This window comes from Myotis yumanensis, unplaced genomic scaffold (genome assembly GCF_028538775.1).
Source record: "Myotis yumanensis isolate MYYU_CA2020_CCGP unplaced genomic scaffold, mMyoYum1.0.hap1 SCAF_1, whole genome shotgun sequence".
NCBI classification, from domain to species: Eukaryota; Metazoa; Chordata; class Mammalia; order Chiroptera; family Vespertilionidae; genus Myotis; species Myotis yumanensis.
In genome coordinates, this window is record NW_027223752.1 from 83,700,860 (window position 1) to 83,723,926 (window position 23,067).

Consider the following 23,067-nt stretch of genomic DNA (forward strand, 5'->3'; position numbering starts at 1 on the left):
GGGAAGCCAGGTTTGTTCCACAACTGAGGAAAGATGGTAGAGCACCGGATAAGGCTTATCCCTGTCCCAGGGCCCGCAGATGAAGAAGAGAGCCAGTGGGAAGTCGGGAGGCGGGGTGCGGGAGTCCAAAGGCGGGCACTGGCCGGGTAGAGGGAGGGCACGCCTGGTGAGGCCGAGAGGGGAGAATCAGAGCACAGAGAGCACAGGTGTGGAAAGGAGACCGGTGAGGGAGGAGGCGGGGCGTCGAGAGCAGGGAGGCGGGATGGGGGGCGGGCGGAGGAGATCAGTGGAAACGCTCCCCTCCGGCTCTAGGGGGAGCCCGAGCCGCCTGGCTCCGCACGCCTCACCCCTCCCCACCCCACCCGACCCGGCCCCCTCGTGGGCCTGTCCCCGCCTCCTCCAGCGCCTCCACTCCCCGCTACTCAGGAAGGCCAGCCGGCTGCGCGCGCTGCTTTCGCTTTCCCTTCCCCGAGCCCAGTCCTCGCTCCTCGTGCGGCGCTAGGACCCCCGCCCGCCCCAGCCATGGCCACGCTCAGGGTCCAGCCTGAAGCCCAAGCCAAGGTGAGCGCTGCGGGTCCGAGGAAGGACCCATCAGGGAGGCGTGGCGCCCAAAGGCTGAGGGCGTGGGTGATCCGGCCCCCGCTCCCCGACACTGGGGGTCAGTCTTCGAGCCCTAGTGACCTCCAAGCCCGGAGCACCTGAGCCCCGAGCAGTCCCGGGGCGCTCGGCCGCCGGGAGAGGGGAGGCAGCCGAGGTGCAGCGGGGCGAGGCGAAGCGGAGAGCTAGCGTGGAGGGGAAGTCCGCTGGCCCGGCGCCGGGCCCACACACAGGCGTGGTGCGGGGCCTCTCCGGCCACCGCATTGCCTTTTCCACGGGGAGGGCCCGGGGCCACCACACAGGGCACTGCGCCCCTGCCCCGGGCGCAGCAGGCTCTCACCCCTCTCCTTACACAGCCCAGGAGCCCCGAGGGATCTGTTCTCACTTGAACCACTCGCCCTTCGCCGCCAGGAAGGTTCTCATCCCCAAAACCCAGCCCCAAGGGGACCCACTCCACCCTTCCCCAGGCCAGGCCCTACACAACCCCAAGGGAACAGTACTCAGATGAACTGGCCATAAAGCCAGGTGTCTGAAAGGCTGCCTGTGTCCCACAGGTAGATGTGTTCCGTGAAGACCTGTGTACCAAGGTAAGACCTGCCCCATCAGCACCCCATCCCTATTCAATTCCCACTGCTTGATTCTGACCGCCCCCCCCTCTCCCCCCCAACTTCTCCCACCTCCACCTCATTCACAGGCAGAGAACCTGCTTGGGAGCTATTTCCCCAAGAAGATTTCTGAGTTGGATGCATTTTTAAAGGTACTGGGGCTGAGCAGGGAGCTTTATAAAGAGTAGGGGCCAAGGGGGAGACTCTAGGGGCCACGAGGATGCCCTTGCCTCCAGCCTCCCTCCTCCCCTGTGCCAGGAGCCAGCTCTCAATGAAGCCAACCTGAGCAATCTGAAGGCCCCATTGGACATTCCAGTGCCTGACCCAGTGAAGGAGAAAGAGAAGGAAGAGCGGAAGAAACAACAGGAGGCAAGCCAGGAAGAGCTGGGAGGAGGGACCCAGCGATGGGGGGAAGTAGCCTTACACCTGACTCCCAAGAGCCATTCTTTCCCTGCAGAAGGAAGACAAGGATGAAAAGAAGAAAGACGATGAAGACAAAGGTACCACTATGGTGGGAAGGGTCTTGAGTCTTATCTTCCAGGAGCTCCTCCTAAAGGATTCCACTTCCCCACCCCTCACTCAATCCCAGCCGTGTGACTGACCTATTGCCCACTCTCTAGGTCCTCCCTGTGGCCCAGTGAACTGCAACGAGAAGATCCTGACCCTCCTGCAGCGCCTAAAGCCTGAGATCAAGGATGTCATTGAGCAGCTTAACCTGGTGAGCCCTCCTACTTCACTTCCACCTCTAGGCCTTAGGTCAAGCCCTTGTCTTCCTTGGTCCCTGCCATTTAGGGCATGGGACCTGCCAGGTCTTAGCAGGAGAAGGCATAGCCACAAAGTCAGAAGTTTAGGCCCTAGGGCTCAGGATGGCCTTGGCATACCTCCACCAAAAGGTGGAGGTATGGCAGGAAGCAAGGAAGGACAGGAACTTGGGAATTGGGTTGAGGGGTTGATGTGGCTTTGATGCTATTCCCTCCTCCCAGGTCACCACCTGGTTGCAGCTGCAGATACCTCGGATTGAGGATGGAAACAATTTTGGAGTGGCTGTCCAGGTTAGAGCACTGCCTCATTCCTCTGCCCTCCTTACCTCTCTAGTCCATGCTGTTTTCCACTTTCCTCCTTGAATTCTTTCCCCAGGAGAAAGTGTTTGAGCTGATGACCGCCCTTCACACCAAGCTGGAAGGATTCCACACTCAAATCGCCAAGTGAGTGTCTGCCCCATTGCACCCATTACACTCTCTGCCTTTGGCTTGGATAGAGGCTTGGTCTCTCCTTCTCCCACTCCACACCCTTCTATTTCCCACAGGTATTTCTCTGAACGGGGAGACGCCGTGGCCAAAGCAGCCAAGCAGCCCCATGTGGTAGGTGAGACCCAGGTGGGGTGTATGAAGGGAAGGACGCATTTGAAGTCAGCCCTGACCCAGGTCTCCCACAGGGTGATTACAGGCAACTGGTGCATGAGCTGGATGAAGCAGAGTACCGGGACATCCGGCTAATGGTCATGGAGATCCGAAACGCTTATGTGAGGAGGAGAGGGTGGGGCAGGGGTGGGCAGAGGCAGCTTTCCCAGGCCACCCATCCCCTGACTCTGCAAACTGGGGGTGAAGGGTGACAAAGCTCTGTGTCTCTTCAAGGTTAGAAATGAGGCACAGAGCCACTGGGAACTTATGGCTGATCCCCATTCCTCCCTGGTCCTATAGGCTGTGTTATATGATATCATCCTGAAGAACTTTGAGAAGCTCAAGAAGCCCAGAGGAGAAACAAAGGGAATGATCTATTGAGAGCTTCCTCTTATACTGTAGTGCGTCCAGCAGAGACCTTCCTGTCTTTGACAGGGAACTTCAGACTGTGCCACCTCCTGCCAGTTGAGGTTTCTCCCTCACTTGCCTCTTCGGCACAATAAATATAGTCATAATGGTATTCACTAGCTCAAGTCTCTTTATTGGATCCTGACACATACACCCCATGGCCCTGGCTCAGGCATTTCCATGGGTGGGACCAACCCACTGAGTGATTTTGGTGTTGAGCTGCTGGTTGGTCCAGTCCTGCCGGATGTCATCAAGGTGGCAGTCAAAGTCCACAAGGTGCTGCTGGGCCCGGCTCTCCAGTAGTGCTCCCACCATCTGTCGTGACTCTTCCCAGTCCCTCCACATCACTCTGAAATAATAACCCTCATGGAGGTCAAACTCAGCAGGCAGTGGGGCCAGACATAACAGAGGTTAGGTCTAAAGCAGCGGTCACCAACCTTTCGAACCTCAAGGACCACCGGTTGGCAACCACTGGTCTAGAGAATGACCCTTGGAACAGAACCAAGGACACTGGATTTCCAAGAAGTAGAGGGAGTGGGGCACTCACAAGTTCTTGTCCTTGGGGACCCAGCGGAGACCATGGTTCTCCAGAACGATGACTGGGGGCACATGAGGCTGAGACACCAGTTTCTGATTATCCAACTGCGTAGATAAGGAAGGGCAGGTGAGAGCTTCAAGGATCCGCCTTCCTACTTTCTTTCCACCCCCCTTCTCCAAACCCAAGCCTCACCATAATAAGTACCGCATCAGGGAAGAATTCTGCAATCCGCCCAGCGATTTTCAAGGCTAGGGGCCCAGGGCTGTGTAGAGGGAAGATCAGAGGAGTGAGGAGCCGACTGGAGAGACCCTGTTCATCTGAGCTGTGCTTTCCAGATCTCACAGACATGGATGCAGTGATTGCCTTTCCCTGTAGTTAACCTGGGGGGTTCAGGTCTGCTTGATGCTTCATGCAGGACTGCTTGATGCTTGAGTGCTGTGGGAAATAGGTGCTCAGACACTGCTGGTGAGAGTGGAAATCAAAGGTGGTCTTGGGGGTAAGCTGGCATAACCATCCACGTTTAGACTGTATGCTGTACATATGCTGACCCAGATAGTCCACTTATAAAGAAATTACTGTAATAGTAGGGCACTATAATAAAAAATCAGAACAACCTCAATATTCAGTATAGACATTCAATAAATTATGTTACATCCTTATTCATATTACATAGCCTTAGCTTAGGTAGACCTTGGTGTAGAGATGGAAAGATGTCAGCTATTTATTAAATGAAAGAAAAGTACATTACAAAACTATGTATACTTTGTATACCAGATATATTATTAACATATAAGTAATTTTTTCTACTTATAGAAAAGACATTTTGTGGTTTTAAGTTGCTTGCTGGGCTTCCTGTGTTCTTTTAGCAGTTGGGGGAGGGGCACCCCGGTTAAAACAAGTGTCAGCCTTTTCTTACACACAGTCATCCTGCCACCCCACCGCCGCTCCTCCAGAGCGTCTTTACATTTCTGTTTCCTCGCTCCAGTACCCAACCTCGTGCCTGGTGTACAGTCCCTGCTCCTGAGCGTTTTGATAAAGGAAAGATGGAAGGAATGACCCAGAGGAATTCTCTCGACACCACCCCCACCCCCACCCCCTAACCCTTAGCCTTCCGCCTCCGGCCACCGACTCACCTTTGGTCACCGACAGCCGCATTGGCATGGTAGTACCCAGCCAGGACCAGGCCGGCCTGCGCGCCCCACACATCTACCTGCCATGGGAAAGGGGCCATCAGTCGGCGGCCTGCGGGTGTTCACGCTGCTAGAGGCCGGGGACAGGCTGGGGCTCGGGGAGTTGGGGGTTTCACGGTGGGTGGTGCGCGCCCAGCAGCCGCACCTGGTGGAGGGCGACCTCCAGCATGACGGACAGGGCCAGGTGGCTGTGGAACAGCGGCACACAGTCGGTGAGGCACAGGCACTCTCCCGACTGCGGCGCCGGCGCCAACAGTAACCCGTTGACCGCGGCGTGCGGGTACCGGGCGGCGTGCAGGCACATCTTCCCGTAGGCCCGGGCCGAGATCTCCACCTCCCCCATGGCGAACCGGGCGCCGGCTCGCGTCTGCGAGGCTTCCTCCAGCGCCCGACACCCACCCTGGGCCTTCCTGGGCCTCCTCGCTTAGGTTCGGTGGTAACCCTGATTGGGCTCGAAGGTGCCTTGGCTCTGGAGCCTGGCTCCAATCCGGCCCGGGACGTAGGCGGCCCGAGAGCATGCTGCAGCGCCGAGCCCGCGCCGCCCGCGCCCGCCCGCCTCCAGGGGGCGGCCGCAGACCCGGAGCCGCCCGCTCCGAGCCAGACCAGCTTCTAGGGGGCTGACTACATGGTGCTCTGTGATAGGCTTGGAGGTTCTCATTTTGTCCAATCACCGGCCTCAGCCAAACTTGCCCCACCTTTGTCTCCAGCGGAGTGGAAAGGACCCACAGCTGTAAAGAGAACTGCCTGCACGCTGATTGGCTAGGCTGCCAACTTGGACCTGTGATTGCAGGATGTGCGGCCGCCCCGAAGGGCCCGCAGAGTCAGCCCGCTCAGCCCGTTCAGCCCGCTCAGCCCGCGTTAGGTACTTTGAACTTGGGCATGTAGCGAATTACCTTTCTCCTACTATCAAATGAGTGGGTTTGTACTCTAGACCAGCTCTTGCATTTAATAATGAGCCAACTACAGGTTATCTGGCCTTTGGTTTCCTTGATGTAATATCTGCAGAAACAAAGACAGCAATTGGCTGAAGGAGGGTAAAAAAACAAAAAAAACTATACAGACCCATCCTTCCCATAATGTCCTGTGCTGTAATTTGCTTTAGCATAATGCCTTGGGAGTTTTTTTTCCTCCCAACTTTGAGAAGTTCAACCATTAACCTGTAATTCTTCCAGTGAAACTTCATTCTTTCTCCAGGCTTGCTCTGAGGTCATCAAGGGATGAAAGGCTTTTCCTTCTTCATTCCCTGACCTCAGCCAAAGAGCTTTCCTCTTGTCTGTCCAAACCTTGATTCTTCCTATAAGGGCTCTGCCCAAATACTACCTCTTCCAGAAAGCACTCACGAAACCCCCAGATGGAAATAATCTTGTGAAAATCCCAATACAAGTTATCTTCATGGCCTTCGTGGAAGGTAACAGTTTCCACCCTGTTCTTTAGGATGACTTCTTAAGAACAGAATGGGCATATAATTCATCTTTGTCTTCCTGGAACCCCCTACCTTTCCCACCACCACATTCACATTCAGTGTCTGGACAAAGGTGGCACTCAGTAAATGCTTTCTGAATGAATGACACACACCAGAGGTAATCCACACAACGTATTGGTAATTTATTTCCCTACTAGCCCTGGGGTCAGTACATAGATGGCTTCTCTTCACCCTTTGGGTTGACAATTTTCTCCAGGTTGCTGCTAATGATATGATAAAGCTCAGCCTGAAAGAAGGCCAGAAGTACAGCAGTCAGGATCTTGGCTCTCCCTCTCTACCCCCTCATCCAAATCCCTTGGGGGCTTACTCCATACTCACATAGAAGGCCCTTAGGTCCAGCACCATGGCCCTGAGCTCCCTATAGGCTGCCTCGTCTCGCTCGTGCACCAAGGCCCGGTAATCCATCTGGGATGTGGAAGGCAAAGCTGAGTCAGGAGGTTGAGACACAGTCTGGTTTCCTCATACAGGGAATAGGTAACTTGAGGATGAGCCCTTACACAAGAAACGGGATTCCCATCGTGCCAAACAAAAAAAGGGGTCAATATTTTTGAAACCCCAATCGGTTTCCTAGGCAATGCTTTTACCTTAATATTCCCCATATTGGGAAGGTCATAAACAAGACAAAGAGGACTTCTATTCCCCTTTCCTCACCCTCCCACCTGCCAGCCTCAGCTGAAAGGCTAGTAGACAATCTACTCACTACATGGGTCTCCTTAGAGGCCTTGGCCACAGCATCCCCACGTTCTGAGAAGTACCTGCCAGAAGCAAGGGGAGTAACCACAAGAATGAGCATTCAGAGAGATATATTCTCTCAGACCCTTCCCAAAGCCCCCCATCATCCCAATGGGACTGCCTAGCTTTGGGAGTCACAAAAAATGTCCCCATAGCCGCTCCCCTACCCCCCACCGCCCATGGTGGCTTTCTTGCTGCCCTCACTTGGAAATGGTTGTCTGGAAGGCTTCTACTTTGGTCTTGACTGCATTCACCCTCTCCAGCACCTTCTCCTGCGGGGACAAAAGAGATGGGAGGTAAAGAAAACACTTCTCCTCCCGTCTTCACTCACCATCTTCTTCCTCCTCCCAGTATGTCTAGCTCCTATCCCTTACTCCCCAAGTCTCTCCCAGCTCTTAATGTCTTCACATACCCTTTTCTTACCTGGATTGCTACCCCAAAGTCATTTCCATCCTCAATCTTGGGGATCAGGTGCTGGATCCACGTGATCACCTACACGAAGAGGTATCATGTCGGAATCATTCAACAAACTTACTGGGTTCTTCCTATTTCTGCTATTTCATAATAACAGCTATCTTTAATTGAGCATTTATTATGTGCTAAGTACTGTGTTATGTATTATACATCTCATTTAATCTTTCAAGTTATATGCTTTTTTAAAAAACTGCTTTATTTATTTATTTGTTATTATTATTTTTTTAAATCCTCACCCAAGGATATTTTTCCATTGATTTTTTAAAAATATTTTTTATTGATTTTTTACAGAGAGGAAGGGAGAGGGATAGAGAGTTAGAAACATCGATGAGAGAGAAACATGGATCAGCTGCCTCCTGCACACTCCCTACTGGGTATGTGCCTGCAACCAAGGTACATGCCCTTGACTGGAATCGAACCTGGGACCCTTGAGTCCGCAGGCTGACGCTCTATCCACTGAGCCAAACCGGTTAGGGCTCCAATGATTTTTAGAGAGAGTGTAAGAGAGGGAAAGACAGAGAGAAATATCGATGTGAGAGAAACATATCATTGGTTGCCTCCAACACGCACCCTGACCAGGACCCAGGCCAGGGAGAAGCCTGCAACTGAGGTACGGGCCCTTAACCGGAATCGAACCCAGGACCCTTTGGTCCACAGTCCGGTGCTCTATTCACTGAGTCAAACCGTCTAGGGCTCAAGTTACATATTCTTATTATATCCACTTAACAGATGAAAAAACTGAACCATAGAACATCTAAGTGACTTACTTAAGATAACCAGCTACGCAAGTAACAGAGTCATGATTTGAGCCCAGGCAGTTTTCCTCTAGGGCCGAAACTCTTAAATCAACCCACTATATTATAGCATCTGCACTATCCACCAGGTATAGCAGTGAGTTCTGAGGTTATAGAGGTGAATATAGCACGGTCTTTGATTTCAGGGATACCACTGTGATATCAGAGGTCTAGCAGAACAAAAAGTATCTAAACCCATGTCACAGGAGGAAGTTTCCTATTTCAGGAACAGGTTCCTGAATGAAGGACTTGCATTTCTGAAGGACACCAGGGCCTGGCCTGGCTTGTCTTCTCTATTTCTCTCAGTTCCCAGGCTTACCAGAATACATTTTTCTTTGAGAGTCCAGACTTCTGGCTTAACCAGGGCAAGCAGGGCCAGGACCTTCTCATTCCCAGGGAGAAAGCCGCACTTAGGGACTATGAAAAAGAGGAGATTTAGGCCCCTTCTTATCCAGCAGTCATAGTGCCACTTCCCTTTCCCTAGCTACCCCTTCTTCTCTTACCTTCTTTCTTCTCCTGCTTATCTGTTTCCATCTAAAGTAGAAAGGGTGAAAGTAGCTTCAGAAAAGTCATGGAGGTTAGAGAGCCATCATCTGCACTGGGTTTACCGTCTAAACCCCACCCCCTGAGTGCCTCACCTCATCATCTTTGGGTGGGGGGTCTGGTATGGGGATGTCCAGTGAGGCTCGGAGAGAGGTCAGGTCAGCCACATTGAGGGAGTCCTCCTGCACAAAGCTTACTGTCAGGGGCTGCCCGACCTTCCCTCCACACATCCCACCTGCCCTCTCCCTCGCAACCTAGGCTCAGGCCTCACACCGTCCTAAAGTTCCCAGTCCACCACTCACAGCTGTTCTCTGCATGCTGAGCCCAGCTGTTAGTTAGAGAGGGTGGGTGGAGAGGACAGAGGTCATGGGATGGAGTAAAAGGGGTCCACACTACTCACTTGCAAGAGCTGATTCAGGTGCATGATCTTCTGTGGCAAGAAACTGTAGAGGAATTCCTCAGCCTGTGGATTATATTGCAAGGGTGGGGAATCACAGAAAAGACTCAGTGAGCTGTCTGAGAAGTGGGACTGGTAGGGCCCTTGAAAATTACTGAATCCAAGGCCTACAGATGAGGAAACTGAAGTCTTGAAAAATGAAGGGACTTGCCCAACTGGGAAGTGGTAGATCCAAGGTTAATCGGGGCCACAGCGTCTCCCTCCACACCAAAAGAGGAGAGAGAAGTGGCAGAAATGGGGACAATATTAGAAGATATCAAATTAGAGGTAGAGATCAATTAGGTGCTTATCTCGGGTGAAGGCTTGATAAGGGAAGTAGGGCCCAGGTCTAGGGTGGGTTTGGGGGTCACTCTGAGAGGTTGTGATCCTTAAGCATCGATCTAAGATTCTGGGGCAAATAGCTTGAATCCAGAAGACTTACCTCCTGGAAAAGATTTTGCCTGAAGACATCCACCTGCATAGAGAGCAGTACCCGAATGTTGGTTAAGGGTCTCAATTGTCAACAGTAAGATCCCGTCCCCAATTAAATGCCCTCCAACTTGGCTCTGGCCTTTCCCACCACCAGCCAGATTTCCTTGGAAGTCCATGCTCCGTGCAGAGGACAGGCCAGAGGGCAGGAATCTGGGAATCCCCGGGCAGAAGTGAAAGCACTAAAGAGAGAGGTTGGGGTAGGTCTCCGGCACGGCCTTGGCCCCCTGAACACCCAGCTTCGCCTCTATCCAGGAGGGCCCCCCGGCCCCCTCCTAGCTTCCCGATCCCCATTACCTGTTTGCGGGCTTCCCCGCTCAGGCGCACCCCACAAGGCTTGGCCATGCTGCTCCAGTGGCTAGATCTCGGGTCTCTGGGCTTGCCTCCTGGGCTTTCGCTTTCACTCCCCACATCCAGGCCCGCCCCCCTTAACCCCACCCCCTTCCTCTTTCCCCCCCGCCCCCTGGCAGGCCGCCAACCGTAGGGAGCCCCTTAGCCATACTCAACCAGTTGAGACTAGGAGAGGCGGTGCTGACTCGGTTACGAGGCCAGGGGGGGTCCGAGGGAGGAGCTAGGGCGAGTGGAACCGCGAACGCTGAACTGGGGCGGTCCCTCCCGAGCAGGGCGGGGCTTACAGGAAGTCAGTGTTGGAATGAGAGGTGGGGAGCGGGTGTTCAGAGGTGGAGAGGCATCGGAGCTTTGGTAGAAGTAGGAGGGGAGCTGGGGCTGGGGCACGCTAGCAGCTATGAAAGGGAGTAGGCGGGGGCTCCCTGCCGCCCACACCCACTGGAGAAGACTCGCTGGAGCCCGGCACGGGCGCAGAGAGGGACTTCCCCAGGGCGGACCGGAGCCAGGCCTGCTGGTCAGCATGCGGAGGAAGGCTTGGAGGGAAATTAGGTAACGCCGCTCCCTGGGCTCCCCGGAAAGGGGCGGGCCAGCCTGGAGGAAGGCGGGGAATAACTCCAGCACTGGGTACAAGTAGAGACGCCCTAGGGGAGGAGCCAGGGGCCATTTACCCTTCTCATTGGCTGGGAGCCAGTCTCCCTTCATGGCCACGCCCCTTGCTTTCATGACCCCGCCCTTTCCTAACCTGAAACCCCTCCTCTTCCTCTGAAACTGGTGGCAGTCCCGCCCTCTATTCCAGTACTTCCTGTTCCCGACTACCCCTGGCTGGGGGCCGGGGCCCCTAGAGTGACCGTGGCCGGAGTGACCCTGGGAGGCTGCGCGGACTGGGTCGAGCCGCGAAGTCAGACCGCAGGCAGGAGGGCGGCGCTCGGGCCTCGCGCAGCGGGTGCGGGTCCAGGCGGGCCGCGGGCTGGGGCTGACTGCTGTCTCGGGATGCCCGGGGAGGAGGAGGAGCGGGCCTTCCTGGCTGCCCGCGAGGAGCTGGCTAGCGCCCTGCGGAAGGATTCCGGGCAGGCGTTTTCCCTGGAGCAGCTCTGGCCGCTGCTGGTCACCCCTCTGCCGCCATCCGCCCGCTACCAGCAGCTGGACGCCGCACGCCTGATCCGCTGCAATGCTCACGGGGAGGTGAGGCCGGGCACCGCTGGGGAGGGGGACCGAGAATCTGAGCCCGAGCTAGGCGCTCACAGCTCTCTGCTCTGTGACTGCTCTCAGCCCCGGACCTACCTCAGCACCCTTTCCACGGCCCTGAACATCCTGGAGAAATATGGCCGCAACCTCCTCAGCCCTCAGAGACCGCGGTACTGGCGCGGGGTCAAGTTTAATAACCCCGTCTTTCGAAGTACGGTGGATGCTGTGCAGGTGAAGCCCCTGGAGTCCCTTATGGGAGAAAGGAATCTGGCTTGGGCTAGGGGGCGGCGGGGGGGGGGGGGGGGGGGGTGGAGGGTGTAGAAAGGGCCTGAGCAGAATGGGAAGGGGTTCAGCCCTATTGGGAAGAGGGCCTGCTGGGTGTTGACTGGTTGTGAATGTGTGGCAGGGGGGCCGGGATGTTCTGCGATTGTATGGCTACACAGAGGAGCAGCCGGATGGGTTGAGCTTCCCCGAGGGCCAAGAGGATCCAGATGAGCACCAAGTTGCTACAGTCACCCTGGAAGTACTGTTACTTCGGACTGAGCTCAGTCTGCTGATACAGGTGAGGTGTCTCAGGTCTTGAGGGATTAAGCACCAGGGCTGGGAAGGTCTGCCTAACTCCAAAGCCAGCCTAGGGATTCCCATGCTACTAAGCCCTGGGCATGGTCCCCTCAGCAATCTGGGAGCTCCCCTTACTGTTCTTCCTGTGCATGTTGGGGGACCAGGTCTTAGAGGGACTGTAGGTGGGAACTCTTCTTTATCTTGTAACAGAATAATCATCCAAGACAGCAAGCACTGGAGCAGCTGCTGAACGACAAAGCCGAAGATGATGCAAGGAAGGCAGGAATGGGGCTTTGGGGCCTGGTGAACAGAGTGGACAGGGGTTGGGGACTCTCCAAACCCTTGCCCATTCCCTGCCCTTTTTCCTCAGATGCTACAGCTCTCAGAGTTTGCCCCCCTACTGAGAGAGATTGCTCCTGGCCCCCTCATCACACCCTCTGCTCCAGGTATTATTGGTCCTATCTTGGGAGGGGCAGGGTTAGTAGACCGTATGGATGGAAATTTGGAGCCCTTCTCTGTCTACCTTCTTGGTTATCTTTCTTTTTTAAAAAGAGGTTAAAATGGTTTCCTTAAGTCCAGATATGTGGAAAGTAGTCTGACTGGTTCCCCCCTTCTTCCCCCTCGCCCCCGCCCCAAATCACATTCAGATGTAACCTGGCCTTTTTCAGAAAGATGTTCTATTCTTTCTCTCCTGTTTTCCAGGCTCCACTCCTGGTCCTTGCTTCCTCTGTGGTTCTGCCCCAGGCACACTGCACTGCTCAGCCTGTAAACAGGCCTTGTGCCCAGCTTGTGATCGCCTGTTCCATGGGCACCCATCCCGTGCCCATCACCTCCGCCAGACCTGGGCCCCTCACGCTGCCAACTTGACCCCTAGGTGAGAGGCCTTCTCTTCTGGGAGGGAGTGAAATTGAGAGAACTTAAAATTATTTGAGAATTTTCTATGTACCATATTCTGTGCTAAAGACTGTTTTATAGAGGGCAAGTAGCAAGTAGCTAGTAATTGCCCTCCAGGAGATCACAGACATACATGTTAAGCAAGTAGCAGTCACAACAAGATAGATTATCATGGTGTGCAAATAGGTAATAGGAGGATGCAACCCAGTCTGAAGATCAGCTCAATCAGCTGACAGTATTTTTAGCACCTAGAATGGGTCAGGCCCTATGTTAGGGATCTCTATCAGCAAGATGTAAACTTTAAGCTGTCATTTAAGTGTTGAATAGGCTACGGGTATGGGAGTGTTCCAGACAGAACAAAATGTGTAAAGGCGAGAGCCATGTATCATCATGCAGGGAATGAGGGATGCCCAGGGTGGGGGACCCAAGCACCAGGGGACCCCCCCTCAGCAGGCCATGTCTGCTTTTTCCATTGCAGCTTACCTCCCGCAGCTCCACCACTGCCCCAGCTAACCTCCTTGCTGGCCCTCGGAGACAACTCTCTTTCGTCCCCTGATCCTGCAAGTGTCCGTCTGTCGTGGCACTGTGCCACCTGTTCTGTGCTAAATAAACCTTGGGCAGTGCTCTGTGAGGCCTGTGATCGGCCCAGAGGCTGTAAGGGGTTGGGGCTGGAGAGTGAGTGTCCCCAAGGAGCTGGCGGCCTAGAACCTGAACTTGCACGGGGTCACTGGGCCTGCCAGAGCTGCACCTTTGAGAATGAGCCAGCGGCTGTGCTGTGTGCCATGTGTGAGCGACCTCGGCTGGCTCAGCCTCCTAGCTTGGTGGTGGATTCTCAGGATGGTGGCATTTGCCTGCAGCCCCTTCAGGTAACCTGTTCCTGGCCTTTCCGGCTCTTTATTTGCACCTGTTACCGTAAGCCGTTCTCTACCTCTTCATCCCTGGTTTTCCATCAGTTTCCCCTTGTCTTCCAACCCGCTCCCGACATTTCCATCTTGAGCCTCAGCCAGCTTTCAATGGGATAATTCTTTCTGCCTTCCCAGCAGAGAGATACTTTGCTCTCCTCGGCCCAGACTTCGATCTGGTACTGTATTCACTGTACCTTCTGCAATTCGGGCCCTGGCTGGGTATGTGCTATGTGTAACCGGACCAGCAGCCCCATCCCAGTAAAGCATGCCTCCCGGCCCAATGCCAGCTCTTTGGAAGAGCGACTCCCCAATCCAGAGCCTCCACGACGCCTCAGTGCCCCTCTGCCCAGTTCCTGTGGGGACTCTGAGAAGCAGCGCCAAGACAAGATGCGGGAGGAAGGTCGTCAGCTAGTGATCAAGATCCGGGTGAGGATTTGGGCCTGGGATGAGGTGGGGCTGAGCTGGTGGGGGAAGGAGAGGCTGCAGTCAAATAATATGAATTCTTATAAATCTGGTGATTGTTAGCCACAGCTACTTGTTATTGAACATATTGAACACTTCCCATACGATAGGTGTCATGCTTAGCTCTGCTCACATGATCATAGTCTGAGCTCAACCACTGTCAGCATTTTGGTGCTGTCTGAGGGCGGATGGAGGGCACCTTCCTGATCGGCCCTCTGTCTGGGTGGACTGTGCCTTAGGAAGGAGAAGCCGCAGGCGCCTGTCCAGAGGAGGTCTTCTCGGCTCTGCAGTACTCTGGCACCGAGGTGCCCTTGCAGTGGTTGCATTCAGAGCTGCCCTACGTGCTGGAGATGGTGGCTGAACTGGCTGGACAACGGGACCCTGGGCTAGGTGCCTTTTCCTGTCAGGAGGCCCAGAAAGCCTGGCTGGATCGTCATGGCAATCTTGATGAAGCTGTGGAAGAGTGTGTGAGGGTCCGGCGCAGGAAGGTACCAGCTGAGCTGGAGGTGGGATAGGGTTGAAGGTTGTAGGTCAGAACCTCTCATATTCTCTCCTTTGCTTGCTTTTTCCCTCTTTATTCCTTCTCTCCACTCCCAACTCTCAGGTGCAGGAGCTCCGATCCCTGGGCTTTGGGCCTGAGGAGGGGTCTCTACAAGCATTGTACCAACACGGGGGTGACGTGGCACGGGCCCTGACTGAGCTACAGCGTCAACGCCTAGAGCCCTTCCATCAGCGCCTCTGGGACAGTGGCCCGGAGCCCACCCCTTCATGGGACAGTTCAGATAAACAGGTGCTGGGAGGAGGTGAAGAGACACGTGGAGTTGGAGAGGGAAGGCTGAAGGATAGAAATGGGTCTGACAGCCACTTCTTCCCTCTCCACCTGAATCATATTGCAGAGCCTGGTCAGACGACTTTTGGCAGTCTACACACTCCCCAGCTGGGGCCGGGCAGAGCTGGCCCTATCGCTGCTGCAGGAGACACCCAGGAACTATGAATTAGGGGATGTGGTAGAAGCTGTGAGGCAGAGCCAAGATCGGGCCTTTCTGCGTCGCTTGCTTGCCCAGGAATGTGCTGTGTGTGGTTGGACCCTGCCCCGCAACCGGGTAAGCCCGTCACACTGAACCTGGCCTCAGAGTGACTCTCATTCCCTTTAGACCCCCACTCTACTCCAGCCTGTCTCTGATCGTCTTTTGCTCTACAGTTGCCCATGTGCCCCTGAAGGCTTCTGGGAAGGGGAGGGCAAAATTAGGCCGCCTCTCCCAACCCCCATTTTTTAATGTTCTATTATGGAAAATTTCAAACATACAATGGTAGAGAAAATTGTATCACAGATTCTCTTCTCCACTCTCCACCATGTATGCATGACTAGGCTTCAGCAATTATAAATGTATGGCCAATGTTTATTTCTCCACACACACAGGATTATTTTGAAGCAAATCTCAGGCATCATATGGCTTATCTGCTAATATTTCAGTATGTATCTCTAAAATATAAAACGCTTTTGCCGAAACCAGTTTGGCTCAGTGGATAGAGCGTCGGCCTGCGGACTGAAAGGTCCCAGGTTTGATTCTGGTCAAGGGCATGTACCTGGGTTGCGAGCACATCCCCAGTGGGAGATGTGCGGGAGGCAGCTGGTCGATGTTTCTCTCTCATCGATGTTTCTAACTCTCTATCTCTCTCCCTTCCTCTCCGTTAAAAAATCAATAAAATATATTTAAAAAATATATATATAAAACGCTTTGAAAACATAGCCATAAATACAATGTCACATCCAAAAAGTTAACAGTAATTCTTTAATAACATCATCAAATATCCATTTTGGCCCTGGCCTGTTTTTCTCAGTGGTTAGAGCATTGGCCTGCAAACCTAGGGGTCACAGGTTTGATTCCCAAGTCAAGGGCACAGACCTCATACCTTGTACCTACCAGGTTCCCTAGCTCCAGTAGGGGCATGTGTGGGAGACAACCAATCAGTGTGTCCCTCATGTTGATGTTTCTCTCTCTTTCTTTCTCTCCCCCCTCCCTCCCTCCCTCCCTCTTTCCTCCCTTCCACTCTCTCTAGAAATCAATGGAAAAAAATATCCTTGGGTGAGGATAAAAAAATCAATAATATGTACATATACATATATATATATATATATATATATATATATATATATATATATGGCTAATACGCTAAGTGTCCCTCCAGGTAATGACATCACATAGCAACACCCGGTTTCCTCTCCCTAGCAACAAATAGCCTCCTTGCAGTTTCTTCAGCCCAGGAACACGACTTGCTTTATAGCCAAGTAGAAACATTTCACACTGTAACCAAATGTCTGTGAAGCGTTTTCCTGTGCCTCATCTCATTTGATCCTCACAGAAGTCCTGGAGTAGGTAGATAGGAGACTCGGTGGAATCCTGTTTTCTTTTCATTAGCCGGAAAATGGAGATTACAAAGTTTAGAAACTTGACCCGACTAAAAAGAAGTAAGAAATAGTGGACCTTGAAAATGACTTCAGGTTGTCTCATTGCACAGAATATATTTTACCCTTTGTTCTCCCTGCGTGATGTACAATAATAATCTGCTTCGTGTTGATATTTACTGCTGTGTTGCTGACAATTACCCGAAAGAGAAGTTGGGGTGCTTCACTGGACTGGAAAAAGTTTAGCTAAATGAGAAAGCAGGTCTAATTAAGCAAATTTATTCTATATCTATAAAAGGCTAAGTTGACTCATATATGTCGATACATATAAAGCTCTCGCTAGCGCCAATCGCATGCGTGTGTTTTGATCTGTCATTGTCCATCGTGAATTTGGTTGACACTTCTATTATAGAGAAAGGGCGAATAGCGATATTAAAATATTTCTTCTAATTAATTTCCTTTCAATGTGCACAAATTCATGCACCGGGCCACTAGTAATAAAATAAATTAACAGGAGTAACTTTTTAAGAAAATCCATTTTGTAGAAAACGGCCCCTTCTCATCTCCTGAGCCCCCACTTATTTTAGGTGAAAACTGGCAGTTCTTTGGCTAAATACAGTCCAATTTAGTTAGGCTCACTTGGTATACTTTTTGTTTTGTTTTTACTCTATTTTAAAATAATTATGTATCTATAAAATAATTGTAGATTCATAGGAAGTTGTAAAAATAGTACAGAGTCCTGTGTGCTCTTCACTCACCTTACCCCAAGGTGACTTCTTGTATAATTATAGTATAAGATGAAGTCCAAAAAATAGACATGTATACATTGTTTGCTAGACTGCAGACCTAGTTTGTTTTTTCCATGGTTGTGTGTGTATGTGGTTCTGTGCTATTTTAACCCATTTAACCACCACCACCTCCACAATTCAAGGTACAGACTGTTCCATCACCACAAATAAACTACCTCATGCTGCCTTTTTGTAGTTGTATATACACAACTTTGTCCCTTTCTCCTGTCACCTGGAAATCACTAGTCTGTTCTCCATCTCAGTCATTTTGTCATTTCAAGATTATTTGTGTGTTAGCTTTTTAAAAATGTTTTTGTTAATCATCACCCGAGGATATTTTTTCCATTGAATTTTTAGGGAGAATGGAAGGGAGGGGGAGAGACAGAGAGAGAAACATCAATGTGAGAGAGACACATCCATTGGTTGCCTCCTGCAGCACCCTGATCCAGGGCTGGGGACCAAGCCTGCAACTGAGGTACATGCCCTTACTGGAATCAAACCTGGAACCTTTCAGTCTGTGGGCCAACATTCTATCCACTGAGCCAAACCAGCTAGGGCTAGGGCTAGGGCTTTTTTACGTTTTTATTGACTTTAGAGAAAGAGGAAGGGAGAGGGAGAGAAAAATAGAAACATTGACGAGAGAGAAACATCAATCGACTGCCTCCTGCATGCCCCACACTGGGAATTAGACTCCAACCCTGGGCATATGCCCTGACCTGGAATTGAACCAGCAACCTCTTTGTGCATGGGGCGGTGCTCAACCAACTTGAGCAGGGGTTCTCAAACTACAGACCGCAGGCCACATGCGGCCCGCCAGAAACATTTATCTGGCCCGCCGGGTGTTTTTGCCGCCGCTATGTGCATAGGAATTTGTTCATAGTTTTTTTTTTAAACTATAGTCCGGCCCTCCGACGGTCTGAGGGACAGTGAACTGGCCCCCTGTTTAAAAAGTTTGAGGACCCCTGAACTTGAGTCACACTGGTTGGGCATATGTGTTCGCTTTTAATTGATGTGAATGCCTTTAGAGGACATTGGTTAATTTACCTTAGGTGTACCATTGTCTGTTTCCTCCACCTGACAGTCTTCAGACATTTAGGTTGCCTGCCTGGCACTCGTTGGCATATGAGGCTGCTACCCCTGCCCAGTTGTTAACTAGTGGTTTCTCACTGAACACCTGGCTACATCCCCTTCCTCAGGCTGGCAGCTGTGGTTTCTGACCCCCTTCTCTCCCCGCTCACCCTCTAGATGCAGGCTCTGACTTCTTGTGAATGCACCATCTGTCCTGACTGCTTCCGTCAGCACTTCACCATCGCCTTGAAGGAGAAGCACATCACTGATATGGTGTGCCCTGCCTGTGGCCGCCCTGACCTTACCGATGACACACAATTGCTCAGCTACTTCTCTACTCTTGACATCCAGGTACTGCAGATTCTGGAACTCAGGGTGCCCTGGGCTCTGAATAGGAACCCTGCCCACCCACCACTTCTGCATTCTGTCCCCAGCTTCGAGAGAGCCTGGAGCCAGATGCCTATGCCCTGTTCCATAAGAAGCTGACTGAGGCTGTGCTCATGCGGGACCCCAAGTTCTTGTGGTGTGCCCAGGTAAGTGGCCTGCCCAGCAGAGCTGAAGGGAAGATCAGGGGTGGTGCCAAGTCAGGCCTCGGATAGCTTTATGCTCTTGCACCCACAGTGCTCCTTTGGCTTCATATACGAGCGTGAGCAGCTGGAGGCAACATGTCCCCAGTGTCGCCAGACCTTCTGTGTACGCTGTAAGCGCCAGGTGAGGCACATCCGTCCTTCCAGAAATACCTGCTGAACGCTGGAGGTACTCTGTTAGACTCGGGGGATCCTGCAGATCAGAACAGACACGAGCTCCGGGCTCAGAGTGCTGACAGGCTAGGCGGGAGGAGGGGTGAGAAGAAGGAAGGATGAGGGAGATAGAAGAAGCAGCCTGAGGGGGGAAGAAGGATGAAAGGGGAAGAAAGATGGAGGGAGGAGGGATGAAAGGTAAGGTATAGGAGAAAGGGTGGCAGTGAGGGAGGGAAGGAAAGAAAATGAAGGAGGGAGAAAGAGCATAATTATACAAGGGCATAAGTTCTGTGAAGAAAATAAACAGGAATCTGAGATTAGGAATAATGGAATGGACCTACTTAGGATAGAGAGGTCAAGTCTACTCTAAAATGGTGTAATTTAAGCTCAGGCCTGAAAATTAAGAGGAAGAAGAGGAAGTCAACTATGCAAAGATTATTTGGGACAAAAAGAACAGCACATGGAAAGGCCAAAGTCAGAAGAAAGTGTGTGGTTAGAGCCTCAAAAGCAGGGGTGAGAGTGGCAGGCAGTCAGAGAGGAGCGAGCTGCCAGATCAGGAGAGGCCTGGGGCCAAGTGAGGAAGGTAGTTGCTTTTCATCCTAAGACCAAGCAAAGGGTGATACGAGTTCATTTACCTTTTAAAAATTTTAATATTTGATACCAAAAAATTGCGTCTATATTATGAGACACAATAAAATAAGCCCCTGAGCCCTGACTCTATAGCTCAGTTGGTTGGTTGGAATGTCATCCTGATACACCAAGGTTGTGGGTTCAATCCCTGGTCAGGGCACCTGCAAGAGTCAGCCATTGAATGCATAAATAAGTAGAACAACAAATCAGTGTTTCTCTCTTCCTTCCTCTCTCTCTCAAATCAATTAATAAATAGTTTAAAACAAAACAAAAAACCTTGAGATCCAACCACCAAACCTCAAAACTAGAATACTCCCTATTCTGTTGAAGCTGCTTGACTTACACTTTTTTCCCCCAAAGAGTTTAGAGACGGTCTTTAAAGTATTTTATTGATTTCTCTCTTTTTTAAATGTATTTTTATTGATTTCAGAGAGGAAGGGAGAGGAAAAGAGGGAGAGAAACATCAGCGATGAGAGGGGAAAAAAATCATTGATAGGCTGCCCCCTGCACGCCCCTCACTGGGGATCAAGCCCACAACCCAGGCATGTGCCCGTAAACTGAATTGAACCCAGGACCCTTCAGTCTGAGAGCCAAGGCTCTATCCACTGAGCCAAACCAGCTAGGGCTGCCTGACTTACACTTTTAAAGGCATTTTGACTGCAAGGTTGAAGATGAACCATAGGGAAGTCTGAGTGGAGGCAGAGAAACTAGTAACTGAGGCAAGTAATTGAGGCAAGACCGGACCTGGCCCAGAGGAAGATGGTCACAGTAGGATGAAGAGAAAGGTCAGGGTTGCAAATAGACATGGTTACAATGTTAGCTCGGCTTGGGTGTTGGAAACAAGACTTGCTGGTGAGTCTATGGTGTTATGAGGACATGAAAGCCCCAAGGCTGGCCCCTCAGTTTGGGATGAGAGCAAATGGTGAATGGCAGTGCCATAAACTAAGCCTGGGACACTGGATAGGAGTAGAAGGGCCAGCAAGAAGGGCCTAGGAGCTCCCATGTGACTCTTGCTTTCCTCCTCACAGTGGGAGGAACAGCACCGGGGCCGGAGCTGTGAGGATTTCCAGAACTGGAAACGCAACAATGACCCAGAATACCAGGCCCAGGGCCTGGCGATGTACCTTCAGGAAAATGGCATTGGTAAGGCTGCCCCACTAGCCCTGTTTGCCCAGTAATCTATCGTTGCCAGTGGCTCTCTTCCTGAAAGCCTCGAGGAGCAGTGGCAGCCCTAGCCCTGACCTGCTGTTCCTTGCAGACTGCCCCAAGTGCAAGTTCTCGTATGCACTGGCCCGAGGAGGCTGCATGCACTTTCACTGCACCCAATGCCGCCATCAGTTCTGCAGTGGATGCTACAATACCTTTTACGCCAAGAATGTGAGCCTAGAGAATGGGGATGGGAGGGATAAAAGGGTAGGGGGCTGCCAATGGGTGTGAGGGGTAGAGGCCACTGAGGAGCAGCCCAGGGGAAGAGAAGAGGAGGCTGGTGGGTGTAAATTACCTCTCTCTGTCCCCTTTCCCCTCTGCTTGCTCCAGACCCTCCAGTGTCTCCATCTACCCCCACCCCTACACCCCTCATGCAGGGGTTCCTGAGAGGCCAGGACCCCAACAGTCTCCAACTTCCCCTCTCCTATCTGGGTTTCTGCCAGAAATGTCCAGACCCTAACTGCAGAGTGAAAAAGTCCCTGCACGGACACCATCCCCGAGACTGCCTCTTCTACCTGCGGGACTGGAGTGCTCTCCGGCTCCAGAAGCTGCTACAGGTGAGGGGTGGCCAACCAGCCTGGGTTTGCAGGTTGCCCAGGAGAGGGGGCAGGGCCTAGGATCCAGCGGGCTGGCATCAAGGATAACCTAACACCCCCCATCTGCTCCTTCTCAGGACAATCAGGTCATGTTCAACACAGAGCCCCCAGCAGGGGCCCGGGCAGTCCCTGGAGGTGAGTGTCGGTCGGGACAAACCTTGGAGGAGGGGAGAGGGTGGCTGGGCCCACACTGTGCAGTGAGTATAGGGGAAGCTTCAGCTTCTGAGCTGAAGACTCATCCTGTGCTGACTTTGTGCCCATTGGCGAGTTAACCTCCCTGAGCCTTGTTTCTTCCTCTGTAAAATGTGGGTAATGTTCACTTTCCAGCTCGGCTATTTTACATGAGGCCACATTTAAGCATCTAGCACCTTGATACCAACGTTCTTCTCCCATTCCCAAAGGTTAATGTCTCATTAGTTCAGTGAGTATTTACTGAGACTTGCTAGTTGCACTGTCTTAGGTTCCATGAGGGCAACAGAAAGATGTTACATATGGTTCTAATACACCCTACTTCTTACCATCTACACAGAGTAAGACCTTCACAGAATAAGTTAACTATGCAAGAGCTAAGTCACAAAGGAACTGTCTCAGGGCGTATGTGATTATAGGCTAAAAGGCAGCTTGGATAAAAGCAGGGCAACAAGGTCCCTGCTTTTGTATCCGAGCTGGTCTGCCATGATGGCATCTCTAAGTACCCCCACCACCACCACTGTTGTGGTGGTGGCTTGGTTGTCAGTGGCCTTTTCCCAACAAAGGATCTTTTTCTGCCCTTACCCATAGGTGGCTGCCGAGTGATGGAGCAGAAGGAGGTTCCCAATGGGCTCCGGGACGAAGCTTGTGGCAAGGAGACGCCAGCTGGCTATGCGGGCCTCTGCCAGTAGGTGCCAGGCTGGGAGCATGATGCTGGGGAGTACTGAGGGTGTGCCCAGGCAATAAAGTGGGTCTCTGGGAGCAATAGGTCCTGCAAGGAGTAGGAGGGAGGGGCTGTCTGGACAAGGGCCTGGATAGGTAGCAGCAAGCAGTGTGCTCAGGTTGGCATGCATTCACAGGTGAAGGTTGTCAATCTTATTCATCCAAGTATACCTGGGCACACTCAGTTACTACTAGCCAAACAGAAGAACAAATCTCCCACCTTCTAATCTCCTCAGGGCACACTACAAAGAGTATCTTGTAAGCCTCATCAATGCCCACTCACTGGACCCAGCCACTCTGTATAAGGTGGAGGAGCTGGAGACAGCTGTCGAGCGCTACCTGCATGTGCGCCCACAGTCACTGGCTGGGGAGGATGCCCCTGCCTACCACGCCCGCTTGTTACAGGTGAAGCTTCCCCCACAACCTCACCTCTGATCCTGTGCTCTGAAAGTCCCCTGTCCAGTCTGTGTCTGAGCTCCAGGCCTCCAGGATTATCATCATCATCTCTCTCTCTCTGCAGAAGCTGATGGAAGAGGTACCCTTGGGACAGAGTATACCCCGCAGGAGGAAGTAGCTGAGGGCGAGGGTCCTGGTGAGGGTCCCACGTCCTCAGGAACAGCTCCAGCACCAATAAAGAGGCATCTCCTTGCCCAGGCTTCTTGGTGGTCCTTCTTCC

The 23,067-nt window shown here is 52.3% G+C and overlaps 4 protein-coding genes across 9 annotated transcripts; 2 read left to right on the top strand and 2 right to left on the bottom strand.

Annotated features, from left to right (window-relative positions):
- The first annotated feature begins 407 nt into the window (after nucleotides 1-407).
- On the top strand, nucleotides 408-3,122 carry PSME1 (proteasome activator subunit 1). The gene is made up of 11 exons (XM_070426921.1): nucleotides 408-561; nucleotides 1,152-1,184; nucleotides 1,292-1,354; nucleotides 1,461-1,571; nucleotides 1,660-1,702; nucleotides 1,823-1,920; nucleotides 2,186-2,254; nucleotides 2,340-2,407; nucleotides 2,509-2,563; nucleotides 2,638-2,724; nucleotides 2,903-3,122. Exons 1-11 carry the CDS (start codon nucleotides 523-525, stop codon nucleotides 2,981-2,983), a joined length of 747 nt encoding a protein of 248 aa, XP_070283022.1. The 5' UTR covers nucleotides 408-522; the 3' UTR covers nucleotides 2,984-3,122.
- EMC9 (ER membrane protein complex subunit 9) lies at nucleotides 3,118-5,320 on the bottom strand. Of its 3 annotated transcripts, none has more exons than XM_070426929.1 (5): nucleotides 4,884-5,320; nucleotides 4,682-4,758; nucleotides 3,741-3,810; nucleotides 3,558-3,652; nucleotides 3,118-3,359 (listed from the first exon to the last, which is right to left on the bottom strand). In XM_070426929.1, exons 1-5 carry the CDS (start codon nucleotides 5,079-5,081, stop codon nucleotides 3,179-3,181), a joined length of 621 nt encoding a protein of 206 aa, XP_070283030.1. In that variant the 5' UTR covers nucleotides 5,082-5,320; the 3' UTR covers nucleotides 3,118-3,178. The 3 variants fall into 3 exon arrangements, with proteins under 3 accessions (XP_070283030.1, XP_070283040.1, XP_070283036.1); XM_070426939.1 differs by having other exon boundaries at nucleotides 3,741-3,983; nucleotides 4,682-4,754; nucleotides 5,138-5,318; XM_070426935.1 differs by having other exon boundaries at nucleotides 3,741-3,983; nucleotides 5,138-5,318.
- A 999-nt stretch (nucleotides 5,321-6,319) lies between these two features.
- On the bottom strand, nucleotides 6,320-10,094 carry PSME2 (proteasome activator subunit 2). Its single transcript, XM_070406757.1, has 11 exons — nucleotides 9,987-10,094; nucleotides 9,643-9,675; nucleotides 9,165-9,227; nucleotides 8,860-8,946; nucleotides 8,725-8,755; nucleotides 8,541-8,638; nucleotides 7,377-7,445; nucleotides 7,158-7,225; nucleotides 6,922-6,976; nucleotides 6,540-6,626; nucleotides 6,320-6,447 (listed from the first exon to the last, which is right to left on the bottom strand). Exons 1-11 carry the CDS (start codon nucleotides 10,032-10,034, stop codon nucleotides 6,367-6,369), a joined length of 720 nt encoding a protein of 239 aa, XP_070262858.1. The 5' UTR covers nucleotides 10,035-10,094; the 3' UTR covers nucleotides 6,320-6,366.
- A 252-nt stretch (nucleotides 10,095-10,346) lies between these two features.
- On the top strand, nucleotides 10,347-23,040 carry RNF31 (ring finger protein 31). Of its 4 annotated transcripts, none has more exons than XM_070426957.1 (22): nucleotides 10,347-11,121; nucleotides 11,173-11,219; nucleotides 11,307-11,453; nucleotides 11,629-11,784; nucleotides 11,994-12,062; nucleotides 12,154-12,229; nucleotides 12,486-12,657; nucleotides 13,156-13,543; nucleotides 13,718-14,008; nucleotides 14,284-14,532; nucleotides 14,649-14,834; nucleotides 14,941-15,147; nucleotides 18,485-18,658; nucleotides 18,742-18,840; nucleotides 18,929-19,018; nucleotides 20,706-20,820; nucleotides 20,936-21,054; nucleotides 21,327-21,440; nucleotides 21,557-21,614; nucleotides 22,260-22,356; nucleotides 22,628-22,796; nucleotides 22,912-23,040. In XM_070426957.1, the coding sequence occupies exons 1-22, from the start codon at nucleotides 11,028-11,030 to the stop codon at nucleotides 22,963-22,965; spliced, it is 3,171 nt and encodes a 1,056-aa protein (XP_070283058.1). In that variant the 5' UTR covers nucleotides 10,347-11,027; the 3' UTR covers nucleotides 22,966-23,040. The 4 variants fall into 4 exon arrangements, with proteins under 4 accessions (XP_070283058.1, XP_070283050.1, XP_070283055.1 ...); XM_070426949.1 differs by having other exon boundaries at nucleotides 10,347-10,586; nucleotides 10,834-11,219; XM_070426954.1 differs by having other exon boundaries at nucleotides 10,347-11,219; nucleotides 13,721-14,008.
- Nucleotides 23,041-23,067: the final 27 nt, after the last annotated feature.

What these genes read in the sequence shown, in the direction of transcription:
- EMC9 (XM_070426929.1), bottom strand. Translation starts at nt 5,081, where the DNA reads ATGGGGGAGGTGGAGATCTCGGCCCGGGCCTACGGGAAGATGTGCCTG. An exon ending in GCGGCTGTCGGTGACCAAAG is followed by an intron (nt 3,811 to 4,681) that starts GTGAGTCGGTGG and finishes CCCTCTACACAG; the next exon opens with CCCTGGGCCCCTAGCCTTGA. An exon ending in CTGATGCGGTACTTATTATG is followed by an intron (nt 3,653 to 3,740) that starts GTGAGGCTTGGG and finishes TTATCTACGCAG; the next exon opens with TTGGATAATCAGAAACTGGT.
- PSME1 (XM_070426921.1), top strand. Translation starts at nt 523, where the DNA reads ATGGCCACGCTCAGGGTCCAGCCTGAAGCCCAAGCCAAG. An exon ending in ATTTTGGAGTGGCTGTCCAG is followed by an intron (nt 2,255 to 2,339) that starts GTTAGAGCACTG and finishes TTCTTTCCCCAG; the next exon opens with GAGAAAGTGTTTGAGCTGAT. An exon ending in CAGCCAAGCAGCCCCATGTG is followed by an intron (nt 2,564 to 2,637) that starts GTAGGTGAGACC and finishes GGTCTCCCACAG; the next exon opens with GGTGATTACAGGCAACTGGT.
- PSME2 (XM_070406757.1), bottom strand. Translation starts at nt 10,034, where the DNA reads ATGGCCAAGCCTTGTGGGGTGCGCCTGAGCGGGGAAGCCCGCAAACAG. An exon ending in GGCAAAATCTTTTCCAGGAG is followed by an intron (nt 9,228 to 9,642) that starts GTAAGTCTTCTG and finishes TATAATCCACAG; the next exon opens with GCTGAGGAATTCCTCTACAG. An exon ending in ACCTGAATCAGCTCTTGCAA is followed by an intron (nt 8,947 to 9,164) that starts GTGAGTAGTGTG and finishes AGCTTTGTGCAG; the next exon opens with GAGGACTCCCTCAATGTGGC.
- RNF31 (XM_070426949.1), top strand. Translation starts at nt 11,028, where the DNA reads ATGCCCGGGGAGGAGGAGGAGCGGGCCTTCCTGGCTGCCCGCGAGGAG. An exon ending in GTGTACGCTGTAAGCGCCAG is followed by an intron (nt 19,019 to 20,705) that starts GTGAGGCACATC and finishes TCCTCCTCACAG; the next exon opens with TGGGAGGAACAGCACCGGGG. An exon ending in ACCACGCCCGCTTGTTACAG is followed by an intron (nt 22,797 to 22,911) that starts GTGAAGCTTCCC and finishes CTCTCTCTGCAG; the next exon opens with AAGCTGATGGAAGAGGTACC.